The sequence below is a fragment of the Euwallacea similis genome, chromosome 17 (genome assembly GCF_039881205.1).
Source record: "Euwallacea similis isolate ESF13 chromosome 17, ESF131.1, whole genome shotgun sequence".
Lineage (NCBI taxonomy): Eukaryota > Metazoa > Arthropoda > Insecta > Coleoptera > Curculionidae > Euwallacea > Euwallacea similis.
The window spans coordinates 4,278,469-4,297,895 of NC_089625.1; the positions used below are offsets into that span (position 1 = coordinate 4,278,469).

At 33.2% G+C, this 19,427-nt stretch overlaps 3 protein-coding genes across 4 annotated transcripts; 2 read left to right on the forward strand and 1 right to left on the reverse strand.

Annotated features, from left to right (window-relative positions):
• The first annotated feature begins 291 nt into the window (after positions 1-291).
• On the forward strand, positions 292-7,709 carry LOC136414473 (dnaJ homolog subfamily B member 12). Of its 2 annotated transcripts, none has more exons than XM_066398513.1 (7): positions 292-556; positions 1,510-1,651; positions 1,740-1,885; positions 2,173-2,426; positions 2,499-2,617; positions 2,937-3,100; positions 5,564-7,709. In XM_066398513.1, the coding sequence occupies exons 1-7, from the start codon at positions 424-426 to the stop codon at positions 5,683-5,685; spliced, it is 1,080 nt and encodes a 359-aa protein (XP_066254610.1). In that variant the 5' UTR covers positions 292-423; the 3' UTR covers positions 5,686-7,709. The 2 variants fall into 2 exon arrangements, with proteins under 2 accessions (XP_066254610.1, XP_066254611.1); XM_066398514.1 differs by having other exon boundaries at positions 294-556; positions 6,344-7,709.
• A 167-nt stretch (positions 7,710-7,876) lies between these two features.
• LOC136414479 (uncharacterized) lies at positions 7,877-10,218 on the reverse strand. Its single transcript, XM_066398524.1, has 3 exons — positions 9,948-10,218; positions 8,155-8,751; positions 7,877-8,102 (listed from the first exon to the last, which is right to left on the reverse strand). The coding sequence occupies exons 1-3, from the start codon at positions 9,950-9,952 to the stop codon at positions 8,027-8,029; spliced, it is 678 nt and encodes a 225-aa protein (XP_066254621.1). The 5' UTR covers positions 9,953-10,218; the 3' UTR covers positions 7,877-8,026.
• Positions 10,219-11,993: 1,775 nt separating this feature from the next.
• LOC136414461 (putative leucine-rich repeat-containing protein DDB_G0290503) lies at positions 11,994-19,000 on the forward strand. Its single transcript, XM_066398489.1, has 8 exons — positions 11,994-12,130; positions 14,793-15,452; positions 15,627-15,850; positions 15,901-16,078; positions 16,134-16,347; positions 17,271-17,444; positions 17,503-17,690; positions 17,747-19,000. Exons 2-8 carry the CDS (start codon positions 14,811-14,813, stop codon positions 18,554-18,556), a joined length of 2,430 nt encoding a protein of 809 aa, XP_066254586.1. The 5' UTR covers positions 11,994-12,130; positions 14,793-14,810; the 3' UTR covers positions 18,557-19,000.
• Positions 19,001-19,427: the final 427 nt, after the last annotated feature.

Sequence of the window (19,427 nt, forward strand, 5' to 3'; positions counted from 1 at the left end):
TCTTCAATAATTTATTTTTGAGATAATTTCCATATTAGGTGTTTTATATGAATGTTATTTGATTTGAGATACTTTCTATATTATGAATTAAGTTTTTAGCTTTTGTAGAACGATAGACCAATCCATATATATTCTAGAACATAAAAGTGGTAAGAAGTCGGGGTCGTATTCTATAGCAACATGTGAGAAAGGTAATGAAATTTTTAGCGACATTGATTGGTCAAAAAATTCAACTGGCAACGTTGATTGGTCGAAAAATTTTATCCTCGCTGTTACGCGTTCCTATAGAATCGAGTTCCAGAGATCAGATGATTGAAACCATAAAAAAAGTCAAAATTAATAATTAATAAATAAAAGGAACTCCAAAGAGGCCACAGAAGGTGTTGATCTTATTTATTGGGAATATCTAAGCAGAAGTGGACAATGGATAGTAACAAAGACGAAGCATTAAAATGTATTGAAGTGGCCGAGAAATACATTAAACAGAAGAATAAAGAAAAGGCTCAGAAGTTTCTTCATAAGGCAGAGAGATTGTTCCCTACTCAGAGAGCGAAAGGTAAGGATGAACCCTCAATAAGAAGTGAGGCTTTGAATTAATATGAATGTTGACTTTCTTCAAGACTATTGATTGCTTTTCTAAAATGAGATTCGAATATGCAAATATGTAATTTTTCATTGACTCATCCTTACATTTTTTCATGTAAGAACATCATTGCATTATGGAGACTTTTTAACTACTAAGTGCCATTTCTTTAATGTGCTGTTAAACTGCATGTGAAGTAACTTGCAGTCAAGCCTAACTATGAGTTAAAATGTGTGTCAATTTCACAAGTGTTTCATATACAGGTTCTTGTCTCAACTGGGGCATGTTCAGTATTCTTAGTTATTATGGTTTTGGAGTCTTGTCAGGTTATGCTGCATAAATGTTGTAGTCTATTGGAGTTTTACTTCAAAAACATTAAAATGTGACTATTTCAAATGTAGGTATGGTCTAATTTTGCACTCAAATTTTCTCGCCAATCCACTAACCATAGATTCTTTCAGCATAACAAATTGAATTCCCATTTCTCAAAACTTTTAGATATACAGAGTGTGTTACAGTACAATTTTAATTTTCTTTTTTTATTTATGATTCCCACAATTTTTGGGATATTAAATAGAAAATTAGAAAGTATACAATGTTCATGTTAATTTTAATTGGTAGTTATATCAGAATAAACATTTTGGTACAGCTGCTATTTACTCTGGATGCAGAGCAACAGACATCCTGGGTTGCCAATATGAGTAAAACTTGGACTTATCTGGAACAATTAACTAAAATAATTATTTCTAAGGAAGTTGTAGAAAAAGTTCTTTCTGTGTATTCTTATTATTTCTTCAAATTTTCTCATCTTTATCCTTATACTTTCAATTTTAGATTTGGGTGTAGCTAACATATCAGTTCAGGGTCCCTGACATGTAGAAAAGGATTCTTGTTTCCTACCTTAACTTGTATTGTAATTTTTGCAGATCTTTTACTGCAAGTTTCAATTATGCCAGACAACATTGAAACTGAACAATCAAAAGTACGCAAGCAGTGTCCTCCAAGGGATGCTTCTCCAAAGAAACCAGAGTATTCATCTGAACAGCTGCTGTTAGTTGAAAGAATAAGGTAGGCCATATGAAGAAAAGTTGTGACATAAATGAAACATATACAAGTTTATCATTCAAATTTCTTACTACTCTTACTAATATTTTAGGGCTTGCAAGGATTACTATGAAATTCTGTCTGTAAGCAAAGATGCAACAGACAGTGAAATAAAGAAGTCTTACCGAAAAATTGCATTACAATTGCATCCAGATAAAAACCGAGCTCCTGGGGCAGATGAAGCCTTTAAAGCTGTTGGTAAGTCCATGATTAAAACTTAATGCAGGCATTTTCAACACTCTGTTGCAAATTAAATGTATAAACATTTTTAAATCATACATTTTTTTAATATTCTTTTAAGCTATGTTACCTGCTAAGTATAGTACTGATTAATGATTTATTACTTATTTTGGTTGTTTTGTTTAAATTTCCTACAAATAAATAATATACATTTTGATTCATATTTTCTATTTCACTAAAAGAACTTAAGAACTATTTTTGAATTGTTAAATATCCTACGGCTTATGGACAGCACTTTTTTTAAGGTAATGCCGTAGCAGTATTAACCGACACTGAAAGACGCAACCAATATGACTTATACGGAAAGGACGATGAAAGAATGAGCAGAAGTAGCCATTCTCGTTCTTACACCAGGGGATTTGAGGCGGAGGTCAATCCCGACGAATTGTTTAATATGTTTTTTGGAACAGGATTTGGACCCAACGTTTACGTTCGTAGAGGGGGACGATGGCAGAGACAAGCAGCTGATAGCCAGCAGGAGCATAGACATGCTAGGGAGGTAATAGATAATTTAATCATGTGTTTGCAAGCTTTGAGCTTGAATTGAGGGTATTGACTACATTTGTTGCAGAATCAAAATGGCGGAATATCGGCGATTGTACAGCTTCTGCCGATTTTGATTGCCATTCTCTTATCTGTGGCATCAAGCTTTTTTATTTCAGATCCTCCTTATAGTTTATCTACTAGTGCGTAAGTATGGTTTTATTGCGTTTTACAATTTACCACCATTAATCTAAAACATGCAAAATGAATAAAATTTAATAGGAAATATCGTTCCGAGATTTTCCACAAAATGTGCTGAGTCGCCTTTAATAATGCTCATCATAGTTGCGGACGAAATGTTATAAATTTTATTGGTTATGGCGTAGATGTCCGGAAAATATTTCCAATTATATTTCAATAGTTATGAAAGCCTTCACATCTCAATATGACTAGCATTAATATAAAAAAGAAAACATTCAATTTTTGAAATAATGAAGGAACCCTGTTTTCTCTACACTATTTTCAGGAAGTACCCAATAATGAGAAGAACTCATAATTTACAAGTGCCCTACTTTGTCAAAGAGAATTTCCATTCGGAGTATCAAGGCTCGGTAAAGCGGCTTGAATTGTCAGTGGAAGAAGAATATGTTTCGAACTTGAGGCACCAGTGCTACAGGGAAAAGAGCTACCGTAAATGTTGCCTTTTTGATTCTTTTTTATTTTATACTCTATTTGGTCAGGGTAGTTTAGTTCATTAACGCCATCTCAAAATTCTTGCGTATGCTTAATGACGATAATACATTGCCTGCTTCGTTTTGAATTTGGAATTAGTTGTGTCTAACTAATTGGGTATTCCAAGATGCTATCCAATGATCTAATATGTTTGTAAGAAACATGGCACTGTTTTTTTGTAAGTGTTGATAACCATGGATGATAGAAGAAAATTGTACGACACTTCTGATTTTTTCATCGCGTTTCAACTGTGAATATATGTGCAAAACGGTGCATCCTATAAGATGCCTCCTGCATCTATGGAATATTCAATTTTACTGGTAGTCATATTAATTTATTTTAGCACGAATCGTTTAAATGTAGTTTATTTGTGGTAGGTATTAATTGCATCATGCAGCAAATCTACACTTATTTTTGGTCTATGACAGTTTCTATTTTTAAATTCAATACTGAAAAAACAACAAAATTTTGTTGCTTCTTTATAGTTAAAATAGAATGTTTTTACCGGTTATACAGCGAATATAGAATAGTATGGTGTGGTATTGTGTGTTCTTTATTATTTGCATGTTCGAGTGGTGAAATCTGTGAGTTAAATGCGGATTCTCTCATATTTGGAAGTGATGGAATGGAGATATTTATGTATTAAATCAATTTGATGCAAATAGGTAACAAAATAGGAGAGCTGCGGTGAAATAATTTGAAAAAGAATCTGGGCGAGAGATTTGACACAACATATGAGTGATTTGTCCTCTCTTTTTTGATAATTTTTTCTCATTTACTCCCTCTTTAACTTTCAAATATCAAATATTCAAGGAATTCAATTATTTTTACTTTACACCTGTAAATGCTGCAATTAGTGCTAGAAATAGGATTCTAATAGAGCATTTAAGGTGTGTTGAATCCTGGTCAGCTAGTGTATTTTTCCGACATTCTGTGATTATGCTAGTGATAAGAAGCCAGCGAAAGACAGTGGAAATACAATTTGCTGCGTTAATAACGTTGCAATGAAGCAACTAAACTAAACAAAGGGCACAAGAAGGAACAAGAAACCCGTTATCCTAATAGAAAGGAAAACAAGATAGGAAACCCCAAGAATTAATGGACAATATAGTAGCAAAGGTATTACAATAAAAAGAATAGAATGATGAAACTGGAATAATGAAATTTTAAACTAGATCGATGATGATAACATCTCTGTTGTGGATTATCACCCCAAACATAGATAAACAAGAGACAAGTAAGAAATGGGAAATGTATTAATAATATGTACTGATAGATATATCTTTGAAGAAAATGTATTAAGCTTTTTGTATCCATAAAAGCCTGTAATATAGTGAGTGATACAGATTTGAGGAGGAATTTTAGAAACTAATGCCCAACAAATCCCTTATGATACATGCTTTGTTTTTATACAGCATCGTAGCCATCCTTACCTAAATTAACTATATCATTGTATAAATAAGACATAATCATATATATATTACTCTTCAATAGATATAGATGGGACAATGCAATTTTTAACCCCGATTTTTGAGCCTTATTTTACATAATAATAATTAGACCGATTCGATGTCCTTAAAACTACAAATTCTTCCAATTGGTAGTTTCAAAAACACTGACACAAATTTGTTGGTGTCAATTTGGTAAACAGAACGGATTATTAACAAGAATCGAGAGTGAGTTATAAATGTCTCTGACGCACTTCCCTGGTGAATTTGCCGAAATTTTGGTATCTTGGTGTATAATGGAAATTTTGCACATTAATTATTTTCCCTCTGAGAAGAGTTTAAAATCGTTATCCTTTTAATTTATTACGTATTCATTGCACACTATCCGAATATATTGTAGTAATAACGAATCTGTCGATACCTCTATTTTGCCCTTCTTTTTTCATAGTTTGAAATAAAAAAGAGTGAAAATTGACATTCTTCAAAATTAAATAAGATCTTGGCAAATGCATACGTCTGGGAATGCAATAGGAAGTTCCACCAATTTATATTCAGTCGCCGAACAATTTCTTCTGATATCTAAATTGACATTAGTGAAAACTGTGCATCGTTTTTTCCATTTTATCATGTATGTGGTTTTTCATATTTTCCAAGTTGTTCTTCAAATTACAAGTTGGAAGGAAATTTCTCTTGACATTCATTAAATTACAGTGCTCGAAATTGAGACTTAAAATTACATTTTCCGTACCTATTCCTACTATTTTTTTTTTGGTGGATTTCAATCTTGGTATCACTTTTCGTGTTGGGGAAGTTGGAGAAAGGGTTGTTCATTCTTCAGTCACAATATGTTTTCTGGCATGAAGTAGGTACTCATCGTTATTGGGTTTCTTTATATTTAGCCCCTTTCAAATCAGGTGGTGCATGTATTTCCTCATTCGGGAAACTGATTAATTGAATCCTCTATTGGTTTTAGGCGACTCGATGATGTGGCAAGCTCGAAATTTTGGGACTAAAGAATCGGAGAAGAATGCCCAGAACATAAAACTACCTTCTTGTGAGAAATTGCAAAGTTTGGGAAAATCGAGGACTTTGTAGAGGCGTTTTACATAGTAAATGGATAGATCGTATGAAAAATGGCAAATGTCTTTCATGAGTGAAATTTTTCTGTAGAGAAACCAAAATTAAATTCTAGTATTATGTATCGGTTGTCGGTTATTTACCATAAATAATGTATAATGGATTACATTAATATATTAATTATTGGTAGAAGTATAATTCTGCACTTTAATTAGTGGATTCATCCTCATATCAAATTGATTCCTGATTGGGGCAGTATTTCCGCCGTCTTAGACCTACTAAGTAGTATTGTGCGTTAAACTCGGAAGTTGTGGAAAAAATGTAATTTCTGGTTTTGTTTACGATAAAGTATACATAATAACTTGAAATTTTATCCAAACCTTAAAAAAGACAAACATACGATGTCTCTTCAGTTCTAATGTTTCTTCATCAGATTTTCTTTGGGAGATGGGCATTTCCGATTGTTAGTAACTGGTATCTTGAACTTACCGCTAATAAATTGGTTTTTATTATTTATTTATTTGTTATAATTGATATTTCCATGAGGTTGACCTTTTTGAGTGTAGTTTCTAGCCTTTCAAGATTAGAATTAGGGTGTGTTGATGATTGGTTGTTGTAGTGTAGTTCAACTTAATCTTAAACTTTTTTTGGGGGTTTTTTCATTTAATTTTTACAGGTGATTCGATGATATGGAAAGCCAGGAACTTCGGAGACAACGAGTTGTACCAAAATGCCCAAAAAATAAAAATGCCCGCTTGTGAGAATTTGCAAAACTTGAGAACACACGGAACTCTATAGAATTCTTCAATCTTCCCATGGAAATTACATTTTAATTATTTGATAGATTTTTTTTGTTCAGAATAGCAGCTTTCGGTTGTGAAAATATAATGGTTTCCTTATTATTTTATCGTTTTAACTAAAATGGTTGCAAAGTGATTGTGATTGTTATTTGGTAGTAAATTTAGAAATTTAAATACAATTTAATAGTTCATATTTGCTTTTAAAATTTAGTCACTTTTATATTCACCTTTTTCGAAGAAATGACAGTCTAGACATCCCTAAATTGCATTTTTTCTATGTTACCGGGACGAAAGCTAACCTGAACACATTAAAATTACATGAAGAAACATCTACACGAGTGCCATAATAATTTTCAATGTGAGGACGTGAATTGAAATTGCGAAGGAAAAAATCGAATCCACTAAATATGCATAATTAAAATAGCATTAGTGAGAGTTAAAAACTTTTTTACATTATTTAATTTATGTTATTTTTAAATTTACCCTAAGAATATATTTTGGCAATCTGGCGGTTATCTACTTTAATATTATTCTGGCAGGTTAATTTGTGTGAAAATGGTACTGTATAACATAAGTAATTTATCAAAGATCATCCAAAGATCCTCCACTCAAATATTTGCTATAAAATTTGCCACGAAATGAAGAAATGAATTTATGTTTCTTTATTTCGATTAAGATTTGAACAATCTCTCGTTTATATTTTACTAGGGAAAAACAGTAATTTTAAAAATATTTTTGTTCAGAGTTATTGAGGTTCATGGTAGAGTTCTACGTTTAAGTGTGATTTAGGGTCACGTTACTGAAGATCAAGCAAAGTTGTTTACCTGATGTATTATGATTCCTGTTCTATATAGAGTTTAGATTTTTCAGATGCGATGTATCACCTTTAAAAGTCGTTATATTACCTAGTAGTAGAATATTGCTTATTTGTAACTTATAATGATGCAACACAAATGTATATTTAATTGAGTTAGTTTCCGCACATAAGGGCCGATAGGTCAAAGTCCTGGAAACTTCATCAAGAGAATAATATCCATTGAAGTGTTGAATTGAAATTAAGGAAGGGTATTGATCAGTTTCGTGGTTTCTATGGAAATTATCTTTTGGTTAGAGCTGTCAATACGTTGATCTAGTGATCCTTATAGATATAGTAGTGATGTTTTCTAGTCGAAGGATTATTGTATTTAGTTAAATATCAAAGTTGGTGATAAATAAATTAAAAAACAAAATTTGTATTTTTAATTTGTGTCCTTATTTACTAGATTTTCCAGTCAAATGTCTTCTTCCAGAAGTTTGAATTTTCCACTTTTGAATGTTTTTCTCTTAGAGCGCTTTATGAACATTTTGCAGGGAGAATTCTGCATTCATGGCATTAATGGTGGAAGGTAATAATATAATACACATACTGATTTAGTTTAGATTACGAATATCTTTATAAGTAGGTAGTGTTTAAAAATGGTGCTAGGTAAGTTTTATTATCCGAATACATTTTAGTTAATGATGTTGAAAATGAAGTATCAGAAGAATTAATTGATTAGCTTTGTCAGTTTTAGAGGAAGCTAATCGTCATCTTCCATTAATTTAAATCTCTTGATTGGTTCATCTTCGTCTTCACTTGAATCGTCATCCTCTTTCCTGAAAATAGTACAAAATTAACATAATTTTCATGATTCTTCTGATAACTTACTCATAATTTTTTCGTCCATTCTTATGCAATCTCATAATTCTAATATCTCCATTTTCCTTTTTCTTTTGTTTTTCATGTCTAAATTTAATACTGTATTTCACATGCTTTTTCGCTTTTCCTTTTGATTTTTCTTCCTCGGAACTGTCTTCTTCACTCTCCTCTTCGCTGTATGGATTTTTACCATTATAGCAATTATTAAATTTGTTGTTTTTGTACTTTGTGCATACATCATTTCCTCGATCACTAGATTTGCTCATTGGCAACGACTCGTCTTTCCGTCTCAAGACCATTACTTTACCATGTTCTATTCTTCCAATAAATTTCTTTTGCGGAGTTTCATTATTTTTCTTGCTGTCTTGCCCGGGCACTTTAGAAGCTTTTTGATATTTCTTTGCTCTGGTTTTATCATCTTCTATATCGTTGAAAACTTTCGTTTTTTTGTTTGTATTTGATTTAGTTGTGTCTCCATTGCCAAATGCTCTTTTATTTTTACTATTATCAGGTTCTTCTATGTCATGTTTGCCTTTTGCGCTAACAGTTAAGGAAGTTTCTAATACGAAGATGACGAGTAGTCCCCAGTGGGCGTAAGCAGAGAGTCTGAAAAGAATTATAAACGAATTTTTTTTCATTTAATATATGTGTTACATACACATGTACGTGCATTTTTATTTCCAAATGGCCTTAAATTAACTGTGAAATATTTTCGCCCAAAGGGTCAGGAATAGTTATAAGAGATTTATGGGATTAGAACTAATGCGTTTAGGTTCTTTTGAAAATAACTCTGCTATTTTCTGATTTACATGAAAAATATAATTAATTTTGGTATCTGCTAAACTGTCTAAGATCCGCTATGTTAGGCTGATTTCAAACATTTTAAAACCATTTTTTGAAATCATTCAAAAACTTGTTTTTCTCTCGAAAATGTATCTTTAAGACCAGGCACATTCCTGACGATTCAACGAACTTCTTCAATATTTTTAATTTCAATTTCGGTTTTTAATAGTAACAAAGGTGAGAAAATTCCCCTGGAAATATTAAAAAAGTTCAGTTTCCAGTACAGTTTAAAGATCAATATAGTTGCTTGATTCCTTGGGAGTTTCTTAAATAATCTTGATTTTCCCCTGAAAGATTTTGTTAACAATACCTGTGTTGAAGCTTCCCTATGTTTTAACGAATGCTTCGGATATTTCTCATTTCAAATCCCCTTTGATTTAAAGGGTAAAAGGAAGATGGACCTGGTAAGAGTTTCCTATTTTCCTAAATAAAAATACGGCCCCATGTATTAATCCTACATACCTTTGAGATTTAGCAAAGATAATTTAAAATTCTTATTTACGGAAAATGTATGGGAATAATGATATACGCATAGGACGGCCCAGATAAAACGAAGTATCTGAAATAGTAGGCGAGAACATCCTGGAATATTGCATAATTGTTCTTGAATCCAGTACCTATGTCTAGATCTGAGAAATCAGCTTAGAAAATGTTGGAGAAAGATCGATTTGGTGTGTTAAATGGCAGTTGTTAATTATCAGTTAATCATCTTGGAGATTCAGTTGTGAAAGATCTGTTTAGAAAATTAAAGGGTCTGATGGAGATAAAAAGAAAATATTAATGCTCGTACTTGGTGCACCGCTATGCCTGTAAAAATTTGATACTAATTTCATGTATTAATTTTTTAATATATTTGTTATTGTATGCTAAATTTTAGTTCTTCTTTTAACTGAAATTTCTGTGTGCATAGTTAGTTTCAATCAACAAAATCAAAAATATATGGGTGTGCCCGTACCTACCTCATTCTCTTAAAGCTGTATATTGAGTGTGTTTAACACATACATTGAACTTGTCACAATTCCAATTTTTCATTACCGCAGACATGATTCTCGGAGAAACTGTTTACTTAACATCTATTTTCGAAAATAACCCAAGAACGATCCCCAAATTTCAACAATCGATTCACTATCGATTATTTCAGAGAAAAGATGTGTTTAAGCACTATAAATTAATTTTATAAAAAATAATTATTTTTTGTATCGGGATCTACCTCGTAGAAAACATTAAATAAACTAACAGGTATATTTGGCCATCGAGTGTTTAATTAGAGTGAGGAATTTTAAAATAAATGGTAACATAGACGTGCGGAATTTTTATGAATTTAGATTACTGTTTATCGGCTTTAATGTCAATAATTCAATAGAGTTATTTTCTATTTTTGAAGATAAATCCGTAATTTCACCTAGATTCCAAATTCCTATGTGGGTAACAGACGGGGAAACTCCTTCTTGAAACTAAGAGGGTAAAGTCGGACGAACAATGCGGGGTAAACAAACATATAGTTTCATGAGACTTAAGAAGCAAAGTTTCAGTGATTTTTTTTGATAACTTTATTTGCCCCAAGCGATACTAAAAGAAATGTTACCTGCCACCGGACCTGCGCGGGCTTGCTGATCGAGAAGATCAATTTGAAAGGGTTGTTATTATAGACAATATGTACCTATTACACTTATAAGATAGATACCTATTATTGTTAGCATTCTTTCATAACTACTGCTCCGCAAGATCCTGAGATATCTGCATTCAAAATTTTAAAAGTGACCAAAAAAAAACCTGAAAGCTTACAAATATATTTTCAAGCACTTTTATATATATATTTTGAAAAGTTAGATCTAACCAACTAAATCAAACGAACTAACTCCAATTTCTTCTCATGTTTTACGCGGTTTTGCAAGTATATTTTGTATGAATTTGGACCACTGTATACTGCGTTCCTATATATAATTTCTAACAATTTAAATTCCTTAAAATTATAATTTTGTCCAGGAAATGGAAATTTGGAAGAGGTAAAAGTGAAGAAAGTGGAGGAAAAAGGAAAACATTAAAAAAAGTAGAGTAAACTTTAGAGTAAAATCCAGTATTCAAAAACACGGGTTAATTTTCTCTTTTGTATACGGTTTTTGAGTTCTCAAGATGACTTTTTAAAAACCCAAATTTCTATAATTCGTGTAAATGTATCACGTGTAATTTTCTGCCCAAAAATACCAAAAACGACAATTTATTTAAAAAAAACATTTAAAAACGGCACGGAATATTCAAGTTTAGGAGATTACTTCTGACTTGTATTCAGAAATTTTAAGGGCCCGAACATTAATAAAAAAAAATTGTTTAACCTGAACTAATAAATAATTTGAACGAAGCTTTAAAAAGAGCTTAATGAGAGAAATGGAAAACTTAAGCTTTCAGAAAAATATAATATTAATTGTGAGGACGAATTCGAGCCCATCCTCAAAATTTGAAGAGTGAATATATGTATCTCTTCCGTTAGAAAAATTCCAGGAAATCTTCGATGTAGTTTAGGGTATGAATATTGGGTGCAGATAATGAGCTTTCCATCATTTTTGATCCTTTATCAAATCTCTCATCCAAATCTGCATCAATCCTCTATCTGCGCATAGATAATCTGAATTATTGGAATGACAAGGAAATCTTGTAAAATTTGCTAAACAATCCAGTTTTGCCCCAAGACCCCAACACTGATCTTCCACTAGACGCATGCTTTACTAAAAGTATCCACTGTTACAAAACCTGGATATTTTTAAACTATAGTTTGGCACCCATTTTCAGGGTGACGTCTAGAGTCTAAAGACATCTGGTTTCGAGTACCCCCCCAGGAAATTCGCTATTTTAAAAGAAGCATTATTTTTCTTAAATTTAGACGTTTTAGGATCATAATCAAGAACAGACCCACCCACGCTGAACAGTAAACGTACCCATTGTGTTCTAAAATTCACTGAACGATTTAGAAATTCGATTTCCATGGAAATTGGCTGCTCCAGAGCGTGATGCGGGTTTTGACTTTGGAAAGCTAAAAATACATTTCAGGTTTACGATCTCACAAAATTTCTGACTTAAGTCGTTCGTTAGTGTTCAATTCTAGTGCGTTTGGCCGATGATATTTCTGTTTAGGCTGACATTATTTGTAAGTTCTAATCACGATTATTTTTAAAACTTTTACGCTTTCTATACGATTTAGTGTGCATAGGTGTATATGATTCGATTGGGAAACTTTCAGAACGAGTTTAAAGCGATTTAGATAAATAAGCATTCCGTAGCATGATTTATAGGTTTAAATTTTTTAAGCTTTATACGAGAATATTGAGCCAAATTATTTTGATTTATGAGGCATGTAAAACTTCGCTTCGCCATAAGATTCAAACACATACAGGGTGACCTAATTTGGCACGCCTTAATTGGGGCGCAGGGGCAATTGGCATATGCAAAATTGTATCCTATACATCAAAGCAACATTCTCAAATTAATTCGCGTTTACAAGCTGCGGATTTCTTAACATTTTGTTCCCCTTTTAAGGCTGAAAAGTAAGAATCAACGCACCCATTCTATGAATCTTGCGCGAGATGCCACATCATCATACAGGGTGTTTCCTAAGCGTGCGGCGCAACTTTAAGGAAGCCTATAAACAATAGGAACTTTATTTTGTGTTTTGATCCAAGAAATACCTCCTTAAAGTCGCGTTACATGTTTAGGAAACATCCTGTAGAGTGATATGCTATCTTGCATGAGTTTCATAGATACTGTGTATTGATTCTTATTTTTCAACTTTAAAAAGGAAATAAAACGTTAAAGACCATCTGTACCTAAATCTCCTTAATGTCCCGAATTGCATCATTTCCAAAATATAAGTTGTCACAATTGAAAACAAATTAAAGTTATTCCATATTTCAGAAATCAAAGAGACGTTACCACCCGATTTGGGTAGACTTAGAGGGCTCATTGAGTTGATTAATTTGAATTATTATTTGAGGCAATTTGTCTGCGAGTTTCTGAGATATTGGCGCTGAAAATGAGAAAAGTGTCAAAATCGCGAAGACAGGCATCATCGCGACCCGAATGACTGAGTAGACCATTAAGTCCCATATCAAATTTAACTTAATTAGAAACGAGTTGAATTAACGATCATTTCTAATAGTAGCTTTCAACGTGTATTATTTAACCATTTTTAGACACAGCTTTTGCCTGTCGTGAAGGAGAATAATTAATTCTATTGTTGCTGTTCTATTGTACACAATAGCATTAATATTTAAACAGACTTTGAAACAGAGAATCACGTTAAAGGAAAAATACAATGGCGGCAATAGAATTAAGAACACCTACTTTTTTACTGAAATTAGAATATATTCAGAAAATCTGGCAACATTGTAAGAATCTATGTCCTCAAAATACCTGTGGGTATCCCGAAGCTTGTATTTTATAAGAAGTTACAGGATTCCCATGTTTTATGAAAATATTAAATCAATCGGTGCGTTTCAAGTACTGATGGAGAGCGGGTACTAAATTAAGAACGCTATTGATTTGTCAGTTTGGCATATCTATTGGTAATAATTTGCGAAAGTTTTTAAAAGATTTAGATTATGAAAATTAAATAAATATAGAAAACAATGGAAAAACAAAAAAATTGCACATCACAACTTAGAGAATTAATTATTAATTTGAGGTCTTCTGGGATGTCAGGTAAAAATTTGCAACAAGATTAAAATGCTCTAAAACAATGGTTTTTCATAATATTAAGCATTTTAAGAAACATGGAACTACACAAAACCTACCACGCAAAAAGAAATCTCGAAAATCGGATCCTGGAAGAGATAGAAAAATTGTGAGACTTTCTTGCCGAAATTCCATTATGTCAGCAGTTGATATCCAGAAAGAGATTTTTTCGAATAATCTTATGGAGATTGCAATGTTACCGTATGCCGAAGAGACTACTTACCTGTAATTTAGAAATTGCAGCAAGGCAACGATCCAAAGTGTACGGCAGTTAGTGTTCGTGCTGGATTCGACCAGATTCTGTGTCTCTTCTAAAATGGCCTTCCTGTAGTCCGGATCTTAATCCGATTGAAAATTTGTGGAACGATGCGAAGAAGCCTTTGAGACAACAAAATATCATAAATATTCCAGATTTATTCGATACTGTTAAGCAAGTATGGTACTCTATTCTTAAAGAACGTCGTCAGGCACTAATTTAGTCTATGCCAAATCATTGTTTGAAAGTAGAGAAGAATAAAAACTACTCCACTCGTTACTAGTTATTTTAATCTTTGTTTGTTTTTTTAACATTGTGATTTGTTGAAATATGTCGTTCTTAATTTTATTTTCGAAAAATTTGCTGACTTTTTTATGAAAAAGTGTATTTTTTTAGTTTTGATTATTGCAATTTTCTTAAAATTTGCATTATTGATTTCTCTTATGATCTAATAAAAGTCGTTAAACAAATTTTGCAATTTCTTAAAGTTTACTTCCAAGGAATTATATTTTCTATTTTTTTATATGTCATCCTTAATTTTATGACCGCCACTATACATTTTTAATGTTTGCGGACAATAATACTTATCGCGCTTTTATGGTTCAGGCCAATGCAAAGAGACCACGTCTGACCCTAAATATACCATGATTTGCGTTGTTTAATTACTTTAATTCCGCGCACAAAAATTTTGGCCACACCGATGATCAGCTCCGTTTATTTCCTTTAAAATCTAAAAATATCCGAATACAAAGCAATACCGAAACGTTTGGAAACACCAGACAAACCTTGCGGTTACTTTACAAATAATTTTAAGGTGTTTTAGGGTGGTTGACTTGGCGAAATGGGGAATAATTGGGCCAGATCGAGAAGTGACACGAGTAAGAACCACTCTCAGCATTCTGTAGATGGTCTGCAAGAGCCTGTGTCTGAAATTAACAATGATATCGGCCTAAACCGGTTGAGCGACGAGAAGCGGCAAGAATTGATGGACTTCAAATTCGAGATGGAACGAAAACACGAAAAACGAAGAGAAATTCTTGTGGCAAAGAAGAAGGAATTCGACGATATGAGAGAAGAGTTGATCAAGCTAAAGGAAGAAAACAGGAAATTGAAAGATGAGAATTTGCAGCAAAAGTTGATCCAGGAAATCGATGTGTTGAGGCAAAAAAATGAACTTCTAGTGTCCGTGCACAGTGGATCATTGATGGAAGAAATCGATTTTGTTTTGACCGAAAACGTGACCCTCAGGGGGGAATTGAAAGCAAAAGTTGAAGATCTGGATAAAGCCACTGCTTTAATGGACAAAAACAGAGAGCTGCAAGTGAGCATTGCAGAGATGCAGTCAGAGCTTCAGAACTTGAACAAAGCCATGTTGGACTTTGAGAAGGAGAGGGAGGAATACAAAGCCCATGCAGCCGCTCTTAAGGATGTTATAAGTGTTTCCAAGAAAATGCTGCTGATCAGGGAATCTCAACTTAAGGAGGCAAGTCTAATTGTGTTTATAACTGCACATGCTCAATCAGGAATATTTGTGTTTGTGTGTTTGTAAACGGGCTAAACATGTTTGAGCTTTTCACGTGCCAGGCATCATCATTTGCTTTCAAACGTAGTTGCGATTACCTTTGAAGGAGGCTTTAAATTTTTCGTTCTCTCGTAGCTTCGAGAAAAAGTTGAAAGCATAGAAGAATCGGTTTCGGAGAAAGAAATCAGTATTCTTTCTAAAGATTTAAGAATGGAGTACGAAAAGCAATTGCAAATTTTACGCAACATGAGGGCCGTATATGAAGAGCGTCAGAGGACGGATCACAGAGAAAAAGAAAGTCTTAGGAGGACAATTGAAGATACTAAAAGGGAGTTGGAAGCTGAACAAAGGAAAAATAAGTAGGTATTTAATGAAATTTATTTATGGCGTAGATTGAGGATATTTTTAGGGAATTCGAGGAACGAATTGCAGAGCTGGAAAATCAAAACTCGCAAAGGTATGACGAAATTAAATCGCTGGAATCAAATCTTGGTCTTGCCAAGGCCGAGTCCAGACAATACCAAGCTGAACTTGCGGTAATTAATCAGCTATTTTCCGAGATTTTGCTTGGATTTAACAGTTCCCAGGTGAGTTCCGGCTTCCCCATTCAGCACTATAAAGAAACAGTTTTTCCTCTTAAAGGAAATTGATTTGGATAAACTTACAAAACATTTGGAAGACAACCACGCCTTACTGCAAAACATAGCTAGTAGTGAAATATCTTCAGACTCTTCTTTCGCTCTTCCTAAGTTGCTGCTGGATTTAGTCCATCAAGTCCACAATGAAAGAGAAATGGAACTAGAACCGAACGTAGAGATGCATGGCTGTGGATTGCAGACTATAGCTGAGGAATCAGGTGTGTTTTCCATTCAATTTCGCTCTACCAAAAATTGTTCGAAACTTAGATTAGACGATTTTCCTTTAACTTTGCTAACGTGATCTTTTTCGTATTTTTCGATTGGTAACTCAGAAATCAATTATAAATGCCATTATGTTCCTCAATCCTCCTATTCCTCCCTTTCCTTAATAAAGCGTCCATAATAAGCTTAGATTAATCCTACCAAGTATGGTAATAGGGGAGGTTGGCTTTGTTTCTTTTGCATGATTTCTTGAAGCTTTCTCTCTTCCTCTTTGTATAATCCTCCCAATTATTTCATATTTTCTGAAACCAATAATGGCAGAAAGTTAGAAACTATGTAAGGACAATATATCTAAGAAGGTGAAATTTTTCTCCTTCTATGAGTCATTTCTTCATCGAGTTTTGTAGTGTTAAATCCTTGAGCTTCTATGAGAACCTGATAATCTATCTCACCATCTTTCTCAGATTCATTGAATCTTTCTTGCAGTACCAATTATTTTAATTGTTGGTTTGGTAGTATGATTATCCGGATTGCTCTATTTCTAGATCCAAAAACGCGTCTCTCATCCAGGTTATGCCACCCTGTATATCAAAAATGGTGCGTTTTTGACCATGGGTCTATTAGTATTTTTTATTATTTTGGAAAATAATATCGCCTTCTAAAAGATCTCCTTGATGATCTATTACACCCTGTATATTACAGTCCTCTATAAGGAGACATCCACTGATGATTATTTGTAATAATTTGAACACATAGGGTCTCTATCTCGGCCTATTCCAGTTTCTGCCTTTCTTGCTATCCAGGGATGGCGTTTGATATTATCTATAATATATCTGCATCTGAATTAAGAATCATCCTTGTCTTTGTTATTACCATACTTCACAGCATATCAAGTAATTTTGTGGTGATTTATATCTAGAATCACAGCCATCAACAGACCAAATTAACAGCGTAGAAGAAATTATACAGACTCTTCCAAAAGTGTGGAGAGTTCTCATGGAATTATTAAGCCATCACAAAGTTCCAGTGAACGATATCAGTGAGGGATCACCCCATGACGATCCGTGTTACAAAACAATTCAAACCCCCAAAGGTACCATAGTTGAAAGATCCTAGTGAAAAATAATGATTCTTACAAATGAGTTTTGCAGGTCCTAGTTTAGTGCTAAGTGTGAGTCAAACCTATAATAGGCTAAAAGACCTAATAATGGAAAAGAAGTCATTAAAGAAGGAGACGCGCCACTTAAAGCAGTTGAACACTCATTTGGAAAACCGGCTTCAAGATCAGGAAAAGAGGTTGGAGATGGTTTCCAGCGAACTCAATAAAACATGGCATGTGGTGAGTAGCCAAGCTCTATTTATGTAGTATTTTGCATTTTTCATATTTACTTACAGGTTGGAAAACTACAAAAAGAGCATCAACATCTTCATACTCAAGAGAAAGTCCTGCGATACGAGTTGGCACAAAAGCGAAAGCTGCTCATTACCTTGAGAGAGCAACTGGAATACTCCAGGGAAAAGCGACAAGAAGCCAGGGAAAAAAACTCCAAAACTGAGAAGCAGTGGAAGCAACTGAGGGTAGAATTCGCATCTAGAAGAAATACTTTGTTAAGTGACGAATTCAACAACAGTCCAGAGAGTGGTTACAGTGATGAGAAATGTTCCAGCGACGACGAACCTGGTTATGAGACTGATGTATCCGAGAGTGGAGCTAAGAACAATGAATCAAATAATATGGAGGAACTTGAAGAATTGATGGACGAGGACATTTGCTCATCTAACATTACCTCAAATGATGTTAAGTGCACTGAAGCTAATAGTTCCGAAGCGCCAGATTCTCTAGCACAGCAGCCATCAGCCCCAAGTTTGACCTTATTGGCTCTATTACCAGAAGGTTCATCTAATCATGAGGTTTTAGATCAAGAGTCAAAGAACGTCTCAGCTCCAAGCTTCTCTAGTAACAACGAAGTTCAAACTTCTTTTGAGGAAAGGTTGGCGTTGAGAGAGGAGCGGTTGAAAAGACTAGAAGGCCAATGTGGCGAACTTATGGAGCAGGTTGTGAATACAAACCGAAAGTCAGTTTCAATTTCAAATAAGCTTGATAATCTTCATGAGGTTTATGGAGAGTTTACAGAAAGTTTGCCAGACACAAGACCCGAGGAAAATGTGGAAATGCCCTCAAAAAGAGACTCCAGGACTCATTAAGAGATTTCAGACATGGTCTATGGTTTATTTTATAAACTTATTTCATTTTCGATTATTTAGTTTTACTTCACGCCATTATTTCTACAGCAAAAAGAGAATATCCTATCTTTAGAGAATCGGTATGTACTTCGTAATTTAGTTCACTATCTTAAACCGTTAATGGAGCTTGTTATGGTATGGTATTTTAAATGGTAAATGGTTAAAATTATTGCAAAGGTCAACTTAAGTAATATTAACTTACAGGTTGTTTGTATATACGAGTAGATTATGAATTTAATGTCCCAGTGCCATGTGAAACATATCTTATTACTGTCATGTACATTTATATATTCAAAATTTTAATGTTGTACAAAAATTAACTATAATTTCTAGGTATATGTTCTATAAATGAATTGAATATTTTATAGATTTTATATCGCAAATAAATATGATTATTGTAAGAAAGGTGTATTTTATTTATCTATGAATTGATCCACTGTAGATTCTGATGTTGACTTGATTTATGATGGATTTGAACGCACCCAATCATGGTAGGTACAAATGATAAACTGAGGATGAGATGTCTTCTCTCAAATATGTGTCCGTTCTTTGTGGGTATCCCACATGTGATAATATTAGTTAATAATATTGTAAAATGAAAATTTGGATAATTGGTTGAGATTTATTGTGATTTTTTTCAAAAAAACATTATATTTAAACAAAATCTTAATCACAATATTTTTAAAAGCAGTCAGTGGAGAAGTTCCCTTAATTGAAAATTTGGTTAAAGTTAAACTTATAGTTGGAATTTAAGTTAATTTACATTAGTTTATTTGAAAAGACGACTTGAGTATCTCAACACTGCTAAAAACAAAAAATACAAACATTTTTT